This window comes from Echeneis naucrates, chromosome 24 (assembly GCF_900963305.1).
Source record: "Echeneis naucrates chromosome 24, fEcheNa1.1, whole genome shotgun sequence".
In the NCBI taxonomy this organism is placed as follows: Eukaryota; Metazoa; Chordata; class Actinopteri; order Carangiformes; family Echeneidae; genus Echeneis; species Echeneis naucrates.
In genome coordinates this window covers 11,588,388-11,607,977 of record NC_042534.1, presented here as the reverse complement: position 1 = coordinate 11,607,977, position 19,590 = coordinate 11,588,388, and the positions used below count along the sequence as shown (strand labels likewise).

The following is a 19,590-nucleotide window of genomic DNA, read 5'->3' as shown; positions in this document are numbered from 1 at the left end:
CAGCATTTTACACAGAGATGGAAGGCAGAGAGGAGGGTAAAGCCCAGGCTGCAGTGCGATTTCTGACCCACATGTTCTTCTGGTGGCCTCTGAACTATGCAGCTATGAGAATTTGACATTGTTGGGCCTCAAGCCTGCCATACACTAAGTGCCTCAGTATTCCTGCACAGCCCATAGTAACACCTTGAAATGCCAAGCCCACAAGGCAGCAGTGAAAAAGGCCCATATTATATGGTGTGTGAGTGACTGACAAGAACATATTTTTTATTTGACAATTAAATGGGAAGGCAGACAAGTATTGCTGCTGCCAAGTGAGTGTGTGTTTTTGTGAGGGAATGTGTGTTCGTTTCTGTTGGTTGGATGCCTTTATGATTTTATTGTTCGAAAGCCACTGTTTTTCCTGTGAGGTGGGTGGGCAGATGTGCACTTTGCTGACAGAGAGGCCCAGTGTGACGAAGTTGCTGCCTGGTTGGACATAATCCAGAGACTCCATCAGTTGAAAGACCCGAGGAGCGTCTATGTAATTTAAGGGCCGTGCATATTGATGGACATGTGAAGAATTAAATGATGGTGGAATAGCCAACCGTGGCCTCTTTTACTCTGTGGTTGGTCCTTTGTGGTGCTGATGTTGTATTTGGCACAACATCCCTCGGCTTATGTATTATCATGGGAGCTAGCAGAAAGTCAGGGAAAGAGACTGAAATCTTGACAGTAATGATGAAAAAAGCAATCTTGTGATTTGCTAATGCAGAACGAATTGAAGCCATTTACAGTAATCGAGTAGTGAGACTTCACCCCCATGATACTGTCGTCCAGATGGTGAGTGTGGTTTAAGTTACTGCTCGTATGGAAGTTGTTCAGGGAAACATAATTTAGAATGATTCCATAGTTAGGAGGAGCCATTTTCTCATTAATGTAAGTGTGGATTTGGCTATGGACTTAAGGACAAGTCTTGAGCAGTTCCTACTGATGCTTTTAGTATTAATGGTCTCATACAAACTGAAACTGCACGTAGTGTCACTAGGCAAGGACTACTGAGTTGCCAGTGTTTTTTTTCCTGAAAATGCTGCCTATTTTAATAAAAAGTCAAAGTGATAAACGGGGACATCTGACCTAGTGATCTGTCAACCCTGGGGCTGGAATGTGCATTGGCATCTATCTGCAGAAAGGCCTTGGCAGTGGTCCCTGTTAGATGACTGAACAGTGGCTGGTATTTATAGTTAGGCAATACAAACACCATTGGATTAAAAGTGACATATTTGCTGGGTTTAACTAACATCAGTCAGTTCATTTGAAAGTTTCAATGAGATGCATTAGTTCATTTTGACATGTAGGTAAAAATGGCAAAAGCAATCTGTGGAGGATGCAAGACAGTTATAGCTTTACTTAAATGAATACTCTGTCATTTTTATAATAAGGTATGAAAACAAATATATTCTTTGTCATCTATAAATTGTCAAGTATCACTATTTAAGAATTGCTGAGTAGAAATAATTTACAAACCCAAGCTGCCAGTCTGGAGGAAACCATCCCGTCTTCTCTTATTCCCAGGTTTGAATTACTGGTTTTTGTAATTGTATCTTATTATAAAATTGATATAATGTCAATGAAAACTTTGCCACAGGTCCAGCTGATCTGTTCCATGTGAATACCACGCACCTTTTTATCAGGTGTCAGCCTTATTAGCAAGTGTCAGCAGTTAATGTGGACGTAGATAGCAGGGCTCTCTGGCGTCATTAAGAAACGGCTGCACAGTAAGGTTGCTGACGTTTTAAACGGTTTAGGAGACATTGTCAACGACACACAGAGTTGTGTAATCTAAAATCAACAGAAAGGTATGGAGACACATGAGAGAGACACTAGATTTATAGTAACCAGTCTGTTGAGTAGCATAATGCCTCTGGTTATAATTATTTTTACCATAGAAAACAACATGGAGAACAACACAAACATAAACAATTGCTCAACAATTGTTTGTTGACAGAGATAATGGTCATCATAAAAAAAAGCCAAATATCAACCCGCTAATTAAGGCAGAGCTCACTAAAAGTGCATTACAACCTTTGTAAAGAGTACTGATTAATTTTTCTCCACATATGCTTTTAAAAGATGAGGAAACTCAACTCAATTAAAATGTGGAACTTTGGGCTGAAGAAATACTCTGAACATGTTCTGAGGATATTTAATTTTAATGAAAAGATGAGCTGTTATTTCTGCATTAATTTTCCAGTCTGTTTCCGATGAGGTCTTATGCCCTTGTGTTTTCCCATCAACATCACAAAACCAGCCTTCGTCTTCTGCCACCCGAGATAACCTCCTCAGCTTCCGAAACCTCTCAGAATGAGTGTGCACTGCCCCCCGGTCCCATGCGACTACCAGAGGGGGGACAAAGCTGACACATCCCAAAGTCCATAGAGACACAGCCGAGGCCCGCTATGCCAGGGGATCTGCGTGAGTCTCATAATGACTATTTCAAAGACGATCCTGCCTCTCCTGCCACAGTCATGAAGGGCTTTTGATCTCCCGCTTTGCTCTCCTCTACTCGGCTGTTTTTCCAGAAATTCTTACTAAGAAGAAAGACAGAGATGATGAGTGTGAAGTTGTCCCCCCCGACGGAAGGAGAGGAGCGGTGTTTCTGAAGCTCCTGCCAGTAGATGAGGCCACGCCTTTTCAAAAGAAGTATAAAAATCAATATGTTCATTTAGCATCCAGAGGGGAAGTGTACAAACTACTGGTCCTGCGTATTGATCGAAGGGGGAATTATATTAATTAATGTAAATGTGCTCAGTCTTATGCTGAGATAGTGCGGCATTCCATGTAACTTGTGTTACCAAGCAAATTGGAAACAACATTCAATAAACCTTGGAAAGGTTAATGCATGTGCAAATCTTGCCTACATTAATATGACAACAAAATGTGATGGTCAGGTAATTTATGGCAGACCTGACATTTATACCTGCAAGGATCACATTCATTTGTATTTTGTCTCTCTTTGTCAGCTATTTTCTTTCTTTTATTAACATACTTTTTGTACATGTGCTTTTATAACTTGGATGAGATGAGCAACGAGGGAGAGGTAGAGAAAGAACAAAATAAAAGCCAGTCTAAATAAAAGATTTGGAGAATAACCATTGCTGAGGGCTCATGTGTATTCACATGACCTTAGTCTCTGCAATGGCCTCTTCCTCACTCATGGCATTTAGTTTTGACAGAGGTTTTCTCCTGTTTTGTTTCTGCAGCCTCATTACAATAGGAGCTTTCATTATCAACCCCAAGGTGCCCAATACTACCTAAATCATCAATAATTAAAGGATGAAACTTTTAATCAGCTGCCAATCAATTAAGCTCATACTGAATTTTTAAAAAGCAGCACTGATAGAGAGAAAATTTGCATGATTCTGTGGTGTGGCTGTTTTTTTTTTTTTTTTTTTTGTCCACGTTGTTGGTGAAGGCCAGACAAATAGAATGGGCACAGAATCTCTTACCTGTGGCCGAGGGTGCCCTGTCACCAGACAGGTGAGCTCCAGGGTCTCTCCCTCCTTGATGGTGTAGACTCTCTCTGTGTGCCTCTCTTCCTCAACATTACAGGCGTGCCCTGAGTGTATGATGCGGACAGTTGGAGGTGCTGAAAAGGGAAAAGCACAAAGTGTTTTAGCATTCTGGTCGTTTCTGAGTGAGTAGTTTAGCACAGCAGATGGTTTATTGATCAAGAGGTTGTCTCACCTAAACAAGCCTGCTCCAAAGATTCACAGCACATAGCTAATATATAAAATACAAAACAAACTGACCTGACACATGTTTCAATTTCATAGAGATCAGCTGGGGAAATGATTTAATTAGAAGTAAATTTGAAGCACTGCTCTGTCATAGATGTGGCATTGGTACGGCTCGTGTGTTGTGTGTTTTTTAAGGTGCATTTAAAGCTAATAGGTGAGGTGGGTTTGATTTCTTTTATTTGGCAGTGTAGGCACATAGAATCAAAAAACACTTTTGCTTTTCACTTCATTTCACAATGTTACACTAATACTCCACCGCATACAATTCATAACACAATAAACAAAGCAAATCTATCACATGCTTATAGAGTCACAATATAGGTGAGTTTAATACATTTATATTAGTAAAATCGATTAATATTTTCAATCACACTTCAATCTATGATCCATCAGAGTGTGACAGTAATGACAGATTGGGCCTTTGAAGCTATTTTTAGGTTGACTTACAGTCTCCTCAGGAGTATCGTCATCATGAAAGGTGTCAAGTGGTCACACAATATAACTATTGATATTTTTTTGCATTTTGGCTCAATATTTGACACGATCAGCTGATCAAGTGACCCTCTACAGCACCTGCGGACCCACTCTGATGCAGAATGACAGAAAATGATGAGATAATCTTTGCAAAAAATAAAAATAAAAATAAGAAAATAGATAACAGGAATCAATAAATATCACTCCAGCTTAAATCAAAGTGACCTTCAGTTTGCATGACCATACACATTAGGCAGTGTATGCAGCAAAGGTTTAAACCCAGTGTCATAAACTGGCCAATTTAAAAAAAACTAAACTCAAATCAAGTGTTTTCTCACAGCGTCTAAAATCTCTTCCATGCTTTGAGAAAACACAACACGTTTGGTTAATCACACGCCAGAAGCATTTAATTACAAAATCTTATGCAAATTCAAATACGAGTCAAAGAATCCAATTATTCTAAAAGCAAATGTCTTAAATGAACAGTGTGCAGGATCTGGTGACATCTAGCTGTAAATGTGCTGACTGCAACCAATTAAATAGCTCTCTCCCTTTTCCCCGTTTTCAAGCACAATGGAGAGCCAACAGAGGTTTCAAGCAGTGTTTGTTCTATATATCCAGAGCTACTTGGAAATACAATTTTGCAACAGGGTCAGCTCTGTGGAAAAGGCCTTGCTCCCTACGTAGATGTGAAGGAGTCGTTCTAAACCAGCAAAAACATAACAGTTCTTATTTTCTGCGAGGGTACACCAACGTCATTATAAATATTGTATCCCATTTCTGTCAATGGATTCCATTAACTCCGACTTACTGGTCCTTTAAGGTGAGCTTCAAACACTAAAACTCATCTTCCATCTGGCCGTATGGGGAGAGGGTGTCCATATTTAAATTGGTTATCTCACTTTGGAACAGAACTCATCATTTAGCACATTCATTGTAGCATAAGTTCTTAATGTAATGCAATTAAGGATATGAAAATGCCAGAAACTGCAATATGGGTTAATTGTATTCACTACTTTGCAGCTCAGGCACACTGCAGAACAAGTTCTCAGCTTTAAACTACACACAGCTGTCTGTCCACAGTTTTAATCACTGCACTGGTATCTCTCTGCACCACTTAGTTGACCCTTGTGGGACAGTAAGGACATTAAACTCTGCCTACACTTGCAGCAGCACAGGCTGAACTGAAGGAAGGACTAAGTGCTCTTAGGTGAAACGCCCAAAATGCTCAGTTACACTGAGCTATGAAAGTGCAGTGGCATGTAACCGACCCCTGACAATACTAGCATCTGTTAAGCATTTCTTCCTCTCCAACTTACATGATTACATAAGAGGTTTGGGATAAGATGATTTAGAGAGCAGATACGGGATATGATTAGGAAGAGGAGTACAAATTGATGAAAAAAAAAAAAAAAAGAATTACCAGGCAGAAAACACTGGGACTGTGGTGTGCCTTTCATGTTGGAGGAGTTGCTTCCTGTGTGGGCTTCTCTTCGCAGAGTCAGCCCCAGCAGCAGACTCAGTTTTACCTCTGTCCAAGCTGTGATGCTAATGAGACCATGGCGACACTCCTCCCTACCACTGCATTGGGGGTCTCAGCCAGAGTGAGTCCTTAGGCGTGCAATAACCTCTTGTCCTTCCCCGTTACCAACTGCGGTGTTTGCTTCATTCATAACACCACCATCCTGCTTCTCCTGCCTCTTCACATCCAAACCCGAATGATGAATACAGATGATAACCTGCTCCTCACAAGGCAAAGGTGGACTGTTCTAGCTCTTGCCCTTCATCATCTTCCTCTTTCCATTTAGAGATGAATACACTGGTGGTGAAATCAATAGGGGAGGATAAGGGCTTGAGAAATAGGCTCAGTGTATGGGAACGTCACGCAAGGCTGCCACTTAAAACAGAAAAGGCTTCGAAACAAGACCCCAGGGCACTAGCCAAACAAAGTACTAATGCCATTTACTCCAACGAGCCACTATCTCTGCAGCATACTATCAGTCCTGGAGGAAAGCAGAGAAACATCCGTAATTAATGATCTTCAGCTGCTATGGCTGTTACTGCAACTGGTACAAACACACATAAACATACACTTGCGCTTTGCGCAGACAACACTTGGCTTACAGCAACAAAAGCAAATAACCCTCTCTCAAATATACATAATGAGTATAGTAATGTTCTCATATTCGCACATATCCTTGAAAAGCTAAGATCTGCACTTTCACTTGGCCCAAAGCACAAACTAAAACACCCGTCATTACAGCATAATTTCCTATTTGTTTAGTTTTCACAAAGCCACTTGATACTGACAGTAACTACTCATAGTGTATCCAGAAAAGGCATCTAAGAATGGATAATGTTACATTAATGCTGTGGGATTTGGGGTTTTATAAGGTGGGATGCCACCGCACTGACAAGTCTGAGATAAAAGATGTCCTGGCAGAGGCCTGGACACAGATGTTTATACTCTTAAATGTAGCCTATAAAAGTTCTTCATGCAGTAGGGTTTTCAAATACTTACAGTAATATTATGAAAATGTCAGCTTTTCACTCAGTCAAGGCCATTCTGGATCAATAAACAACAGTGGGTAAAATGTTTTGGTTTTTTTTTATGGTTTGCTTTGAATTCATGTTATGTCCAATGGTGAAGTAGGTAATGATGTATAAAATTGTTTTACAAAGACTTAGCTCACACAGTTTATAATAATTTAATCTATCTCTAATTCTGAAACACACTGACAGAACAATCACCATCGCTCTTTGTGCCTGGAGAATTTGCTCATTTGCTGCTTGTCTTAGTCGACATACTGCTCAGCCCTCTATGCATGATGTGAAACTGGTCTTCAGTGGAGGGGGATATACTGAAGTCAGTAACAAGTAAAAGCAGCATTACTACAGTGTGGAAAATGCTCTGCTACAAGCTAAAGTCTTATATTTATAATGATGCTTAATGGTACCCTGTGGAGTTTTCTTGTAAACGAGAAGTTATGTTTCTGTTGAGTGTTTCCCAATGAAATGCATTCTTCTTATCCTTGAGGTATTTCCTTACTCACCAAACCAGCCATTTCAAAAATCATTTTAATTGTACATTGTTTATGTCATTGTTTTAGCCTCAGCAGCTGTCAATCAATTCAATGGAACAACTTAAAAATAATGATAGAAATGGAACACTCCCACTAAGTGCACAAACTGATTTAATCATGTGCTTGTCAGAACGTTGCTCCATGACCTCACAAGAATAATCAACTAAATACTGTAAAAAATATCAATATATGATGAAAAAAAAATTCCATTTAGAGCATCAACCAGTAAGTCATTGGTGAACAATATGAATGGAATATTATTTCTCATGCAGCAGCTTTTTGATTCTGTCACTTTTTGAAATGGAGGCAGTTCCAACTTTGTATATATTATCGAGTGATCTAATCTATAAGCATTCATCTACTTTCAAAATAGCTACATCCTGTTAAACATTTTAACTGTCAGATAAATAGAGTAGAAGAGTACCAAAGTAAAAATATAAAATGGGAAATACTTTTTTACAAATAACTGCTATTAAGTACACTTCTTTAGTAAATATAATTTCAGTTACCTTTCACTGCCAGTCCTTAATAAAGAAGGCCCCTCTGTAATATACATTTTTAATAAAATATGCGAGGATGCTGGTAAATGAGGTCCCAGCAGTCCCATAAAACATCTGTGTATATTACCCAAGGCTTACAATATTCTTAAAAATTCTATTAAAAAGTTACGTTTGAATGTTTAAGGTCTTTTAATCAATAATCCAAGTTTGCTTGGGCAGCGTCTTGTGTGCTATCTGTCATTACAAGGTTACAACCCTCCAGAGCAAAATGACACAGTGTTAAATGAGAGAGTGGTCATGTAGGTTGAGCGGCAGAGCACAGGTCATTTGGGAGCAATGACCTGAAAAAAAAAAAACAAAACAAAACAAAACAAAAAAAAAAAACAATTCTGCTGGTGGTACATTTGTATTTTAATTAGGAGCTTTTTCCAATCTCGTTTTTTTTCCCCAGCCAGTTCGGGATGAGCAATGGCAACAGAACCACATCTGCCACTCACATTGATGTGAAGCAGAGAAGTCCATCAAAGCAGCGAAAGCAAAAATCAATGCTTAACATCGAGGGGTTCTCTGCAGTCAAACTAATGCAGAGTTATTCTGAAATCACTTGTTTATTTGCTCTACAAGCACTTGTGATTAAATGGCATTGTTGCAAATGTCGAGCAAATGTTGTCATGAACCTGTGGGTTAAGATATGACATTTGCATAAATGTGCATCTTTCACTGTAGTATCGTTCCCCAACACTTCCCCACCCATCCAACCATCTGCAGGCAAACGCACTCAGCACACATACACACACAGCTCCCTGAAAGCTAAAAGTTTAAAAAAAAAAAAAAAGTCTTCATGCTCGGAGCATGAATCTCAGATGTGCCTCTGTTTTTTTTTCCTCATTTCATTATCTCATTTCCATAACAGTGACATCATGTTCCCTAGTGCAGAATTGCACAACAGGGAGAGAAAAGGTAGGAGAGGGGAGGTGATAGAAAATCTCTCATTACACGATTTGTTTTGAGCTCTCTCTTCTTTTATTCCATACATCTGCATGTGTATGTGTGTGGTAATTATGCTCTTGTGTCGAATGAGCAGCTCTAGTGGAGCTGCCTGGTCTTCCTTGGCCTTAGTTGGGGGATATGGAGACAGCTTTATCTACTACCACCAATGGAGATTAAATTGGATTTGGCTAAAAGCAGCCTTGTCACCACAGTTCAGGAGTGCCTGAGTGGCAGAGTGGGTTCTTGGCAACGCTTGAGACTCTAAATTTGACAAACAAATGAATGTGGACAAAAAAGACTGCAACAGCTGGGGCTCATTGTCGCTGTGGGCTTAATGTCCTCAGACCAACCCCTGAGGACCACTAACCATATCCTGCTAGTTTTCTGGCTCCGTAATCACATGCTCAGAATGGGCCAGCCAGAGAGACAGAAGCAGGAGACTGTGAGAAGCAGAGGGAGAAAAAAACAAAACATCTGCAATATGCATATGGTAACAAATTTTTAAAATAATTGTTTTCTGTTATCACACCAAGCTTATTATCAATTCCGTGCAAGGACCACAAGAAATAAACTTCTACTTGGTTATAAAGGGACTTTGGGGGAAAAGGCAATTTCAGCTGTGTGATAAAACTACACAATGTCAACTTAAAAAAGGCAAGTGATAACAAGGAAATAAGTTCAGCAATATTAAGATTTCCAAACTCAGCAACACCCTGTTTTCCTTATGCTGTCACAATGGGTTTTGTCTAAACTTGTCAAGTGCTGTACTGCCCACACTTACTTTTTAATTACAGCTATTCTAAATCCCCGGATTTCATGAACGCAAATTAAACCCATGTTTGACCTATGGCAAAGTGTTCATCTACTGTGCTTTGGTGTTAAGCAATAGTTTAGCTTTAGAATTTGGCATTTCTGATATATTTAATGAAGGCGGTGGTGGTAGCACACATAAAAATCAGATAGAGTATCTGACTCGGAAAACTTTCACAACAATAAACTGCTGCTGTTTTTGTTTATGTTTTGAATGACTGCGTCCGTGTTATTCAAATATTAATGCAACACCATTAACCTTTTCTGTTATGTTTGAATATCTTAGCACTAAATGTTTTTTATTCATTAATTCTGGTTACCTGAGGGCAGCAGAGACTTGCCCGATGACACGTCCAGCAAACACAAAGCAGCAAGAGCGTTTAATTACAATTGTGTTTGTCACCACCCTGCAAATGTTATTTCCAATATTCCTGCTCCTTCTACCAGTCTTGGTTTCCACTTACTTGCAATTGGAATAAAAAACAACTACTGTGCTATACTAATGAAAGCACACATTTATTCTCAGGCTAGTTCCTTAATTTGTTGGATAAATTTACCAGAGTTTATATAGTGAAGACATTTACCTGTTGCCACTGATAATCGAGGTTGACAGGAACTGAGAATTCAAAACTCTTTTTGAGGCTGAGCGTACTTGCAAAGCGCAGTACTTTGATCAAAAATATAATATTTATATTATATATTATAATATTTAATATAAAATATTGGTTAGAGCAGAGGAGAAAGAAGATGACCCCTCATTATCTACAACAGATTTAGGATTCAGGAATCCTGTAATAATTTGATAGTAGCCACATGGTGGTTGTAGATTCATATTAACTTGCCCAATTCTGAAAAGAGGGTATTAAATTATTTTGGATATTCATAATAAATAGGTTCGTGGATGATGCTATGGTTAAAAACAGTATTTGCTCCGCCTTCTCGGGTACAGAGTATTGATATTCGTCATACAAGAGTGGATTCAATGGATTTTAACTTTGAAAACAGGTAAAGATAATCAATTTCCAGAAGCAGCATGGACTGAATTCACTTCTGTTTGCTTTCCTCTATCTCCATTCCTGCCACTTTAGAAAATGTGAGCTCACACTACACTCGGTTGCTGCAGTATAATTGAGAAACAACTTATCCATGAGGTCATCCATGTGTGTAAAGCCTTGAAATGGTTTGCCAGCAGCACATGCATATTATTACATCAGGGGTTGCCAGAGCGTATTGATTACACACTGTAATGCACTCGCATGCGCTCCTCAGCCTACACTGTTATTGTAAATGAGACTCTGTATAGATCTGATGTTGCACTATCAGCACAGATCATCTATCACACAGTGTGCTCTGGTGAGCTCAAAAACAGAGTCTTTAGAAGCACGCACTGCAGCAGCATGAAAAACACAGCAACATGTTTTTGAAGCTCAGCAGATAGAGAGAACAGTCATTATTAAAATCAAGACAGAAATGTCAGGTGGTTTTTGTGGCCAAATAGGACAAACTGATGCTTACTCTTGTAAATGGAGTGCTTGAGTTGAGCTCGCCTATTAATGCAGCGCAGGGGCACGTTTGTCCAATCATCAAATAGACATGTAATGCCATAAGACCACAAAACAGCTAACCGCAGCTGTGGCTCTCAGATGCTATTTATAGATGGGCAATGCAGTCACCCACACACACACATAAACTCAAAACACACAGAATTATACAAACACACACACACACCTTCTTACTCTAAAATTAGGCCAGTGTGAACTTGCGAAAGCCCTGTTAAGATGGATAAAGGGAGGAGAGACTTGACTGTGGAGGGTGAAGGTGGTAAAATTTAGAAGACAAATTCATCTCTACTCCCACATCACACCGCTCCACAGCAGGGGTTACGGAGCTTGACTGCATGCAGCTGCTTCCATTATATTCATGCAAGCTTAATGTCATGCGAACCATCCTCAGGAAGCGACAGAAACGATCTTCCGTGGTCTAATCTGATGTACTAACTAAAGCTAATCAGTAGATTCTTGGTTTTTTTCACTCCAAATCAAATGTTTGTGTTTAACGCTGTGAGGCGCCTTTAGGTGTTTGGCGCTGTCCATGGTGCTGAAATGTACTTCAAGCAGCAACATTGGAAAGGACTGCTGCAGAATCACAGCTATGCCTGCTACTCTAAGCAGAGAGGCTTGATATTACTGAACGATGTTCAGCACACAAGTACAACTAACTAGATGTATTCAGACATTATCACCAAGATGGCCGCCTCGGCGTTTCTCTCCACTGTATGGACAATTTTTTGTTTTGTTTTGTTTTTTTTTTAACCCTTTTCTCGTCACTCATCACGGCTCACTTCAGCAGAAATGAACTCTTTAACATGATAGACACCTCTCTGCTACTTTTTCTGCCACTCTCTGCAAACCCCAAAGGTGTTTGGAGATTTAATTGGAGTCGCTGCAGCTCTTTCCGGAGTTGCCCGGAGATGCAGGAGTGTTCGTAAAGCTGAGGCAGCGAGGACTACACACTGCACTCCCAGCGATACACCTGGCTAATGTCCGCTCCCTGGCCAACAAAATGGACTAAAGTGCTGCTGCTGAACTCCAGGAACTCAGACTCTCACCACTCCGCTGCCCTGTGCTTCAGTGAAACCTGGCTGGGGAGGGGTGTTTTTACGTTAACGAAGGTACCGATGTCAGTGTTGAAGAAATCATGCAGCCCTCACTTGGAGCCCTCACCTAATCATAAACTGTAAACCGTTTTATTCTCCTTGTTTATCCTGGTCAGTGTGGACGTTCCACCTCAGGCCTGTGTAATGGGGTAACACCTGACTGACCAGGTAACAGACATGGAGAGAAAACATCCAGACTCCCTGCTCATCATCACTGGTGGATTTTAACAGAGCGACCCTCAGCCAAGAACTCCCCAAGTACAGGCAGCACATTAAGTGTCCAGCCAGGGACGCTAACACTTTGGACCACTGTTAGACCGCGCAGAAGGGCTCCTACCACTCTGTTCCACACGCTGCTCTCAGATCACTGCATGGTCCATCTCATCCCAACCTACAGGGAGAAGTTAAAATCTGCAAAGCCTGCAGTAAGGACAGTGAAGAGATGGACTGCAGAGTTATGGCACTGACTGCAGAGTCTTTGAAGCTCTACACTACAGAGCTCTGTTCACCTAAACCACCAGATTTAAAGACAGTTTCTTCACCCAGACAGATCTCCCCATAAGCCACCTGACATCCTCATGAACATTTGCACATTACGGCACTATTGTATCATATCCCACTTATTTCTATTTCTACTTTATATATATATATATATATATATATATATATATATATATATATATATATATATATATATATATATATAAAATTATAATTATTATTTTATTCTATTTATTTTTTTTGTTTTCTTCTTTTATTTTTTTATTTCTTTTTGTCTTTCCCTTGTCCAAGATAGAAATACCGGAGTCAAATTCCTAGTATGTTTGCACATACCTGGCAATTTTGAATTCACTGCCCCACTACACTGACACTGGTAACGTTCCGGGCATTTATCAATCAGTTTATCAATTAGTTAACTGACAAAACATAAAAGACCAACATTTTGATAATGAATTTATATTTTTTAAGCAGCATATTAAACAGGTAGCGTTTTCACACTTGTAAATGTGAAATGTAAAGACAATAGGATGGCAGATATTGAATGGAAAGCAACATGATTAAATTATTAGTGACAACTGTGTAGCAAGTGTCCCAATAAAGGTTGTTGGTGAGCAGACATGCACAAGTCCAGAGATCTGCAAGCAGGTCCTCTTAATTGTCTGAAGTCATTATTGGTGTTAACTGCAATAGTTTTTTGCTGCTATGACACAAAACGTCCTCTGTGAATAAGGTGAAAAGTAGTCCACCAAGTGAAACTTAACTTCATTCCATATGTATGAATTCCTCAAACTATCGGGATTAAAAGGTGCATTCACTTTTGATATAATGTAATAAAGTCCTGCGATAGACTGCCGACCAACTCAGGACGCACTCCACCCCTCACCCAATGTCAGCTAGGATTGGCTCCAGCTCTTTGTGACCCTCAAAGGGTAAGCAGTACAGCTAATGGAAATAACTGATATAATCAAATTTCATGACAGAAAATGGGGTGCACAGCTGCACAGACCTACAGAGAAGCATTTACCTTTGCCAAGTAATGTAGAAGCAAAGAAAGGGATGGTGTGTAAAATCTAGATTAAGTGAAATTTGTGGCTCCCTGCATGTGCTCCTGTGTCAGAAGTAAACACATTTGGTATTACAATATAAAACATGCACAATCACACACAAACAAACACACAATAGTACTTGGGATATTTTAGTAGACCCAGAAAGCATGAGTAGGGCTTAAACCTCTGCACCATTACCTAATCTAATGTCTATGTCATTTTACGATGCAGACATATGTCATAGCTCCATTAAACAGAACATCAACAGAGTTCGTTGAACACATCCTTGGCTTGTGTGAGCCAGGACAATTTTACGAGGAGGAAACTTACAGGCCTTTACAAGTACATGCTGGTGAATTCAATATTTTATTAAAGAAAGACCTTGACAGCTAAGCAGTCGCCGCTAGTTCGTGGTTTTAATAAGAAAGATCAAACCAAGGGGTGAAGCATCACTTTACCTACAAAAACTGAATCACAGGCAAATGCTAACTTGAACATCACCCAGTGACAGCCAAAGTACCACAGTTTATAGTTGACTAAGTGTTTGTGGGTTTTTTCCATCCAGGCTCTCCATTCATGGCACCAAATTGGCATATGGGTCTGTTGTGGCAGTTTGATTTCCCTAAACAACACTAATCGGACATCTGTAGGGATGGATAAAGCCAGATTGGCTGGGACAAGGCAGCAGTTCTCTGTTGATAGGCCTAACTTTGGCCAGCACACACTAGATTGGCTGACGCAAGGCAACAGCTTTCTTTACGGTTGGCTACGAGTGAGCCAGCAACAGCTCACCGAGGATAGAGTGTCTGGCAAACCTCAAAAGAATGGGTGCTGCCCGCCAAGAAACTCTCTCATGATTGGCTGTTGAAACTCCGGAGAGAACTGATTGTCCAATCAATGCTCACAGCACAGGCTGGCTGACAACGGTGCCTGCTGGCTGGCTTTGCTATATGCAGCTATCCATAACACCTCCAGGGGGCATATGTCCATGTCTTTGAATGCACGAGTATGTGTGTAAGTGAGTGTGTGACTGTATACCATCCATAACTTCTCCATTGGGGAGGTGTGCAGCTAAGCCCAGACAGCGGGCTGTAACACCTCATTATTCTAAGCCAGGCAGGAAATGGGTTTTAGAGATCTCTCACCGAGCTACGCTTTTGGAAATGAGGGCTACAGGTCTTCCAGTAACAGCAGCACAGACCTGGGAAATGCCTGCTCTGTCCGCTTTAGACTGGTTCTGTTTGTTACACAGCCGCACTTTAGAAAAAAAAATCGAAACCAACTGACTAGGCATGAACAAAAATATCACAAAACACAATCTGTTATAGTGTTTAAAAAATTAAACACTATAAATTAATTTGGGTCTGAGAGTTTTTGAGGTTTAATGAATTAGAATTTTTCCACTGAGTCTTATTAACTGAAGGGTGCTTAAACTACGAGATGTTAAATACAGCTCAGTGAAATGATGAAGATGGGAAATACAAGTGCCTAAAGCCTCATTAGGGGATTTTCTACATTTGGGTGAAAAACATGAGTTAGTTCATATGTGCTGACTGGGACAGTGAAAGGAGGAGCAGATGGAAACACAAAAGAATAAAAGCTATTTGTAAAAAAAAATAAAAATAAAAATAAAAAAATACAGCGTGTGATTATTCTACAATTAAAGATGTGTAAAATTTTAATATTTAGTCACATAATGTTCCAACAGAGATCCCTGAAAGATTATGAACATGTTGAGGTCACATGACTTTGTGTGGAATCACTTTTAATTCACTTAAAGCAAAAAAAAAAAATCGGATTAGTGATCCAATCGACACCACATGTGTATGGTGATATAACTGCAGAGCTGCTGATACTAACCCTATTAAACGAATGCCTTAAACACACTGCCCATGTTTGCATGACGTGGTGGACTGCACTGGATGATTTGATGCAACAAGCTGCTGATTGACAGCGGTCACCTGAAACCGCAGCTTTACGTCTCATTAGCCTGGGTGTAGCGTGGCTCTAAACTAAAGCCACATTAGCTGTGCAAACAGTAAAACAGAGGCGAGCACAGTGCAAACAGTGGACAGGGCTGTCCCTAAAAACTGTGTGCTGCATATTATGCAAATATGTTATTTAAAATCGGGAATAATTTAGGTTTACTTTTAAAGTCACTATAGCAGGTTAGATATTTGAGTCATCTCTTAAAGACAACATTTTTTCGGTTATCTCTTTGAATCTGAGTCCAAGACTACACCAGGGTAGTTTAACAGAGGGCAGAGGGTTAGCACTGTCGCCCCACAATAAGAAGGTCATGGGGCCTTTCTGTGTGGAGTTAACGTTCTCCCCGTGCCAGTTTGTTGGCCCTGTGATGGACTGGTGACCTTTCCAGGGTGGCCCCACCCTCACCCAGAGTGAGCTGGGACTGCCTCCAGCACCCTCCACAACCCAGAAACGGACAAGCAGTTGAAGATGAATAAACTGGTTTAAGAGTTAAATGTGGTCAAATATAAAACCTACATCCATATTCAAAGGTTCTGATATTTTCAGTGAGGGAAAAGGAGGATATATAATTTAATGTCTTTGTAGAATAAACCTCATCAGAAGCAAATTATTATTCAAAGCAAACATGTCTAGAGAGAATCCTTTATTGGAAATTTATGAGAATATAAGCTCATGTAATACTTTGAAAACCTGAGATCTATTTAAACGGCACATTTGCCATGTACAGAGCAAAAATCAATATTTTTGTTGTACATCAAAAATATATTGTTATCATAAATAATACGTTATTTTACACATGTTCTAAAAGTTCAAAACGATCATATTCTTTACACTTAACTGCTAACAGAAGACCTTATAACAGAGGTTGTAGCCTGAAGGAAGAGAAGTCAGCTTCTCAGTTCGAGATGAGTCAGGGGAACGTGGGTGGGCAAAGAGAATGAGTCACACTCTTCCCTCCATCCCATGATTTGCCCTTGAGTAAGACACACATCGCTGCTGCTTTAGTCAATGGAAACCATTGAAGGCTGTATTGATTAGATTAGGAAATATGTTAGACTGGAACTTTGTGACTCTGGAGTCAGTTTACCTGGAAAAATCCACAGTCTTGGTTCATAAAAATCAACAGCAGAACTCAGAACTATTAGCTCCACTGGAGGGATTCAACCACTATACAGGAGAGCCTGATAGATTTCTTAAAAAAAAAAAAAAAAAAAAAAAAAAAAGGTAGATCATCTCTTTTCACTAACTGCTATTATTTCAAGCACAAAGACCTTTCAAGGTATAATTTTCAAAACCACCTCAGAAACGCTTGATATCTCATCCATCAAACACAATTATTGCCTGAACAGACCACGCACTTGAATCGTGGATTAATCAATCGCATTACTACAGTAATACACCTGATTTGATTTTCTATTTGCTTGGCTCTGATAAGTTGCACAATTAAAATGGTGTTCATATTCAACGCATTTGTTCCTGTTTGCCTGAACCTCATTTAGTAGGAACAAGTTGTTTATTCTTTGTTCTGGAGTCGGTCTTAGATGGTAAACAGAGGAAAAGAAGACAGAAAAAAAACAACAGATAAATCCGTCCTTCTGATTTAAAAAAAAAAAAAAAAAAAAATGCTTCCTACTCAAAGATATGTAAATAGAAATTTGTCAGAGATCAAAAAATAAAGAAAGAAAATTAAAACGTAACAGAGGATCTGGCTTCTTAGAAGACTTGCAAATAAAAACACGATGACTTGGATGGCAGGATGATGCTGAATAAGAATGATGACGGGCATATAACAGTAAATTGTTATTTTGATACGCAGACATATGCAGAGCAAAAAGTCAAGTGAAGGGAGAGCGAGCAGGCCATGTGTGTCGGGTCAGACAACCAGCTGTAGGAGGAGAAGGAGGTAGAGAAGATGCAGCGGAGCAGAGTAATGTGCTTGATTTCACTGGCTGGTTTTCATGGCAGTGGGCTTCCTGGCACACATTCCAACTGTACACCAGTGTAGCGATTCTAAATGTTAAGCACATTGTTTAATAGTCCATTACATAAATTGATATTGCTCATTGACTGTTGTCCTTGGCTGCCCACGCAGTGTAAGTGTAAAAGACAGCGATGTACTCTAGCGCAGTGGAGGGCTAATAGGGTATACCATCACTGCTGTTTGGTGCTCTGCAACAATGTGCCAAAACTTCCCATCTGCTCCACCTTGTCACACAAAGCAAATCTACCTACTAACGCTGCTGAAGTTTCACTGAAATACGAGGACATCTTGTGTAATGCTGTAACTCAGACGTATTTACATCTGTACATTATTATTTTATAAATAGTTTGGAAGGAAAAGGTGAAAAGTTCAGATAATATTGAACCAATAGCCCAAAATGACAAGATTTTTAATGATATATAACAGACAACGGCAACTACACATGATGATAACTGACACGAGAGAATCCTTTTTATTTTCCAGTCTAGAATAAATGACATTTTTAATTGTCATTTTTAATGTGCCACAGGTGCCAAAATGTCAAACGATATTATCCTTACATGATTCTTTATAAGGTCCTTCCCATCATATACACCTTCAAATTGTAACTCTAATATCTTATATGGTTCTTTGGTGGCAGAACATTTTTGGGTGTTCATGAAAAACCTTCTAGTGTCAGAATGACCAGGTGTCAGGTTTTTTTTTTTGTTTTTTTTTTACAGCTTATTCTTTTTATGTGTTGAATTTAAACAGACACCTGTCTCTTACTGTGTTTGCTCTCGTGAAAAACAATGCAAGTCTGCAATTTTGGCATTTTTTGTTGAATTAACTCTGTGTGTGCGTGCTTGTGTGTGTAATTCAACACTGTGCTATCGTGCTGCAGTGTTGAATGACACAAATAAAGCTTAACTTAATGCTCTAAATGCTGCTTCCAGGGGTACAAGTTAAGATTGAGATTTAAGTTCACTGAGCACATCAAAAAGAAACGTGTATAGGAAGAGAAAGGCAAACAAAGCTTAATGTGTGGTAACGGGTATCTTTGGTAAGAAATGAAAGAAATATATATATTTTTGTGAGCAGAAGTGGACTGCAACCCAATTGAATAAGATCTACTTCCCCGTGCTGTTGGAGAGACATTAGGAATAAAGCTCAACCAAATGGATGGGACATACATCATTGAGCATTACTTCATGCTGTGACTCTAAAAACACAAAATGGATTACCTGTGCGCCCACGCGGACTGCCTGAATTGGACAGGCAGACATGCAGGCAGCACATAAACACAACCACACACATACACAAAACTACTTAGAGTATCGTAAATCGGGGTGGACGATATAATTTGTGTGCACATCTCAGCTTAAAAAAAAAAAAAAAAAAAACAGGCCCATCCAGGTTTTTTCAGGCCTACCCATTAACTACATTCTGGCTCCGCCACTGCCGTAAACCTGTAGGGCATCATTGGGTCTATAGTGAAGAGTTCACACATGCAACACCTAGAGTCTCTCATACATCCGCACAGTGCAATTTTTGTTCCCAAACACTAAACGCCACATTACTGTGATGTACAGCAAAGACAACATCATATAAAGGTTTCAGTGATGGAATCTCTGTGTGAAGCTGCCGACCTGAACATGTGAAATCAGACCCTAAAAAGGTTTATGGCGCTGTGAAGCGAGACAGCATCTCTTTTCTGTTGTAAACAATCCAGTGGAACCTGATGATTTATTAGGGAAGCATCCAATAAATCTGAATGCTCATCTCTCTAAATAACCCAATTTGGG

At 39.7% G+C, this 19,590-nt stretch overlaps 1 protein-coding gene across 1 annotated transcript in view; it reads right to left on the bottom strand.

Moving 5' to 3' along the window:
* Nucleotides 1-19,590, bottom strand: part of LOC115037355 (MAM domain-containing glycosylphosphatidylinositol anchor protein 2) — a 145,483-nt gene that overhangs the window by 91,384 nt on the left and 34,509 nt on the right. Inside the window, exon 2 of the mRNA XM_029495824.1 lies at nt 3,486-3,625. Coding sequence (XP_029351684.1) covers nt 3,486-3,625 — 140 coding nt within the window. The remainder of the gene's footprint in view (nt 1-3,485; nt 3,626-19,590) is intronic.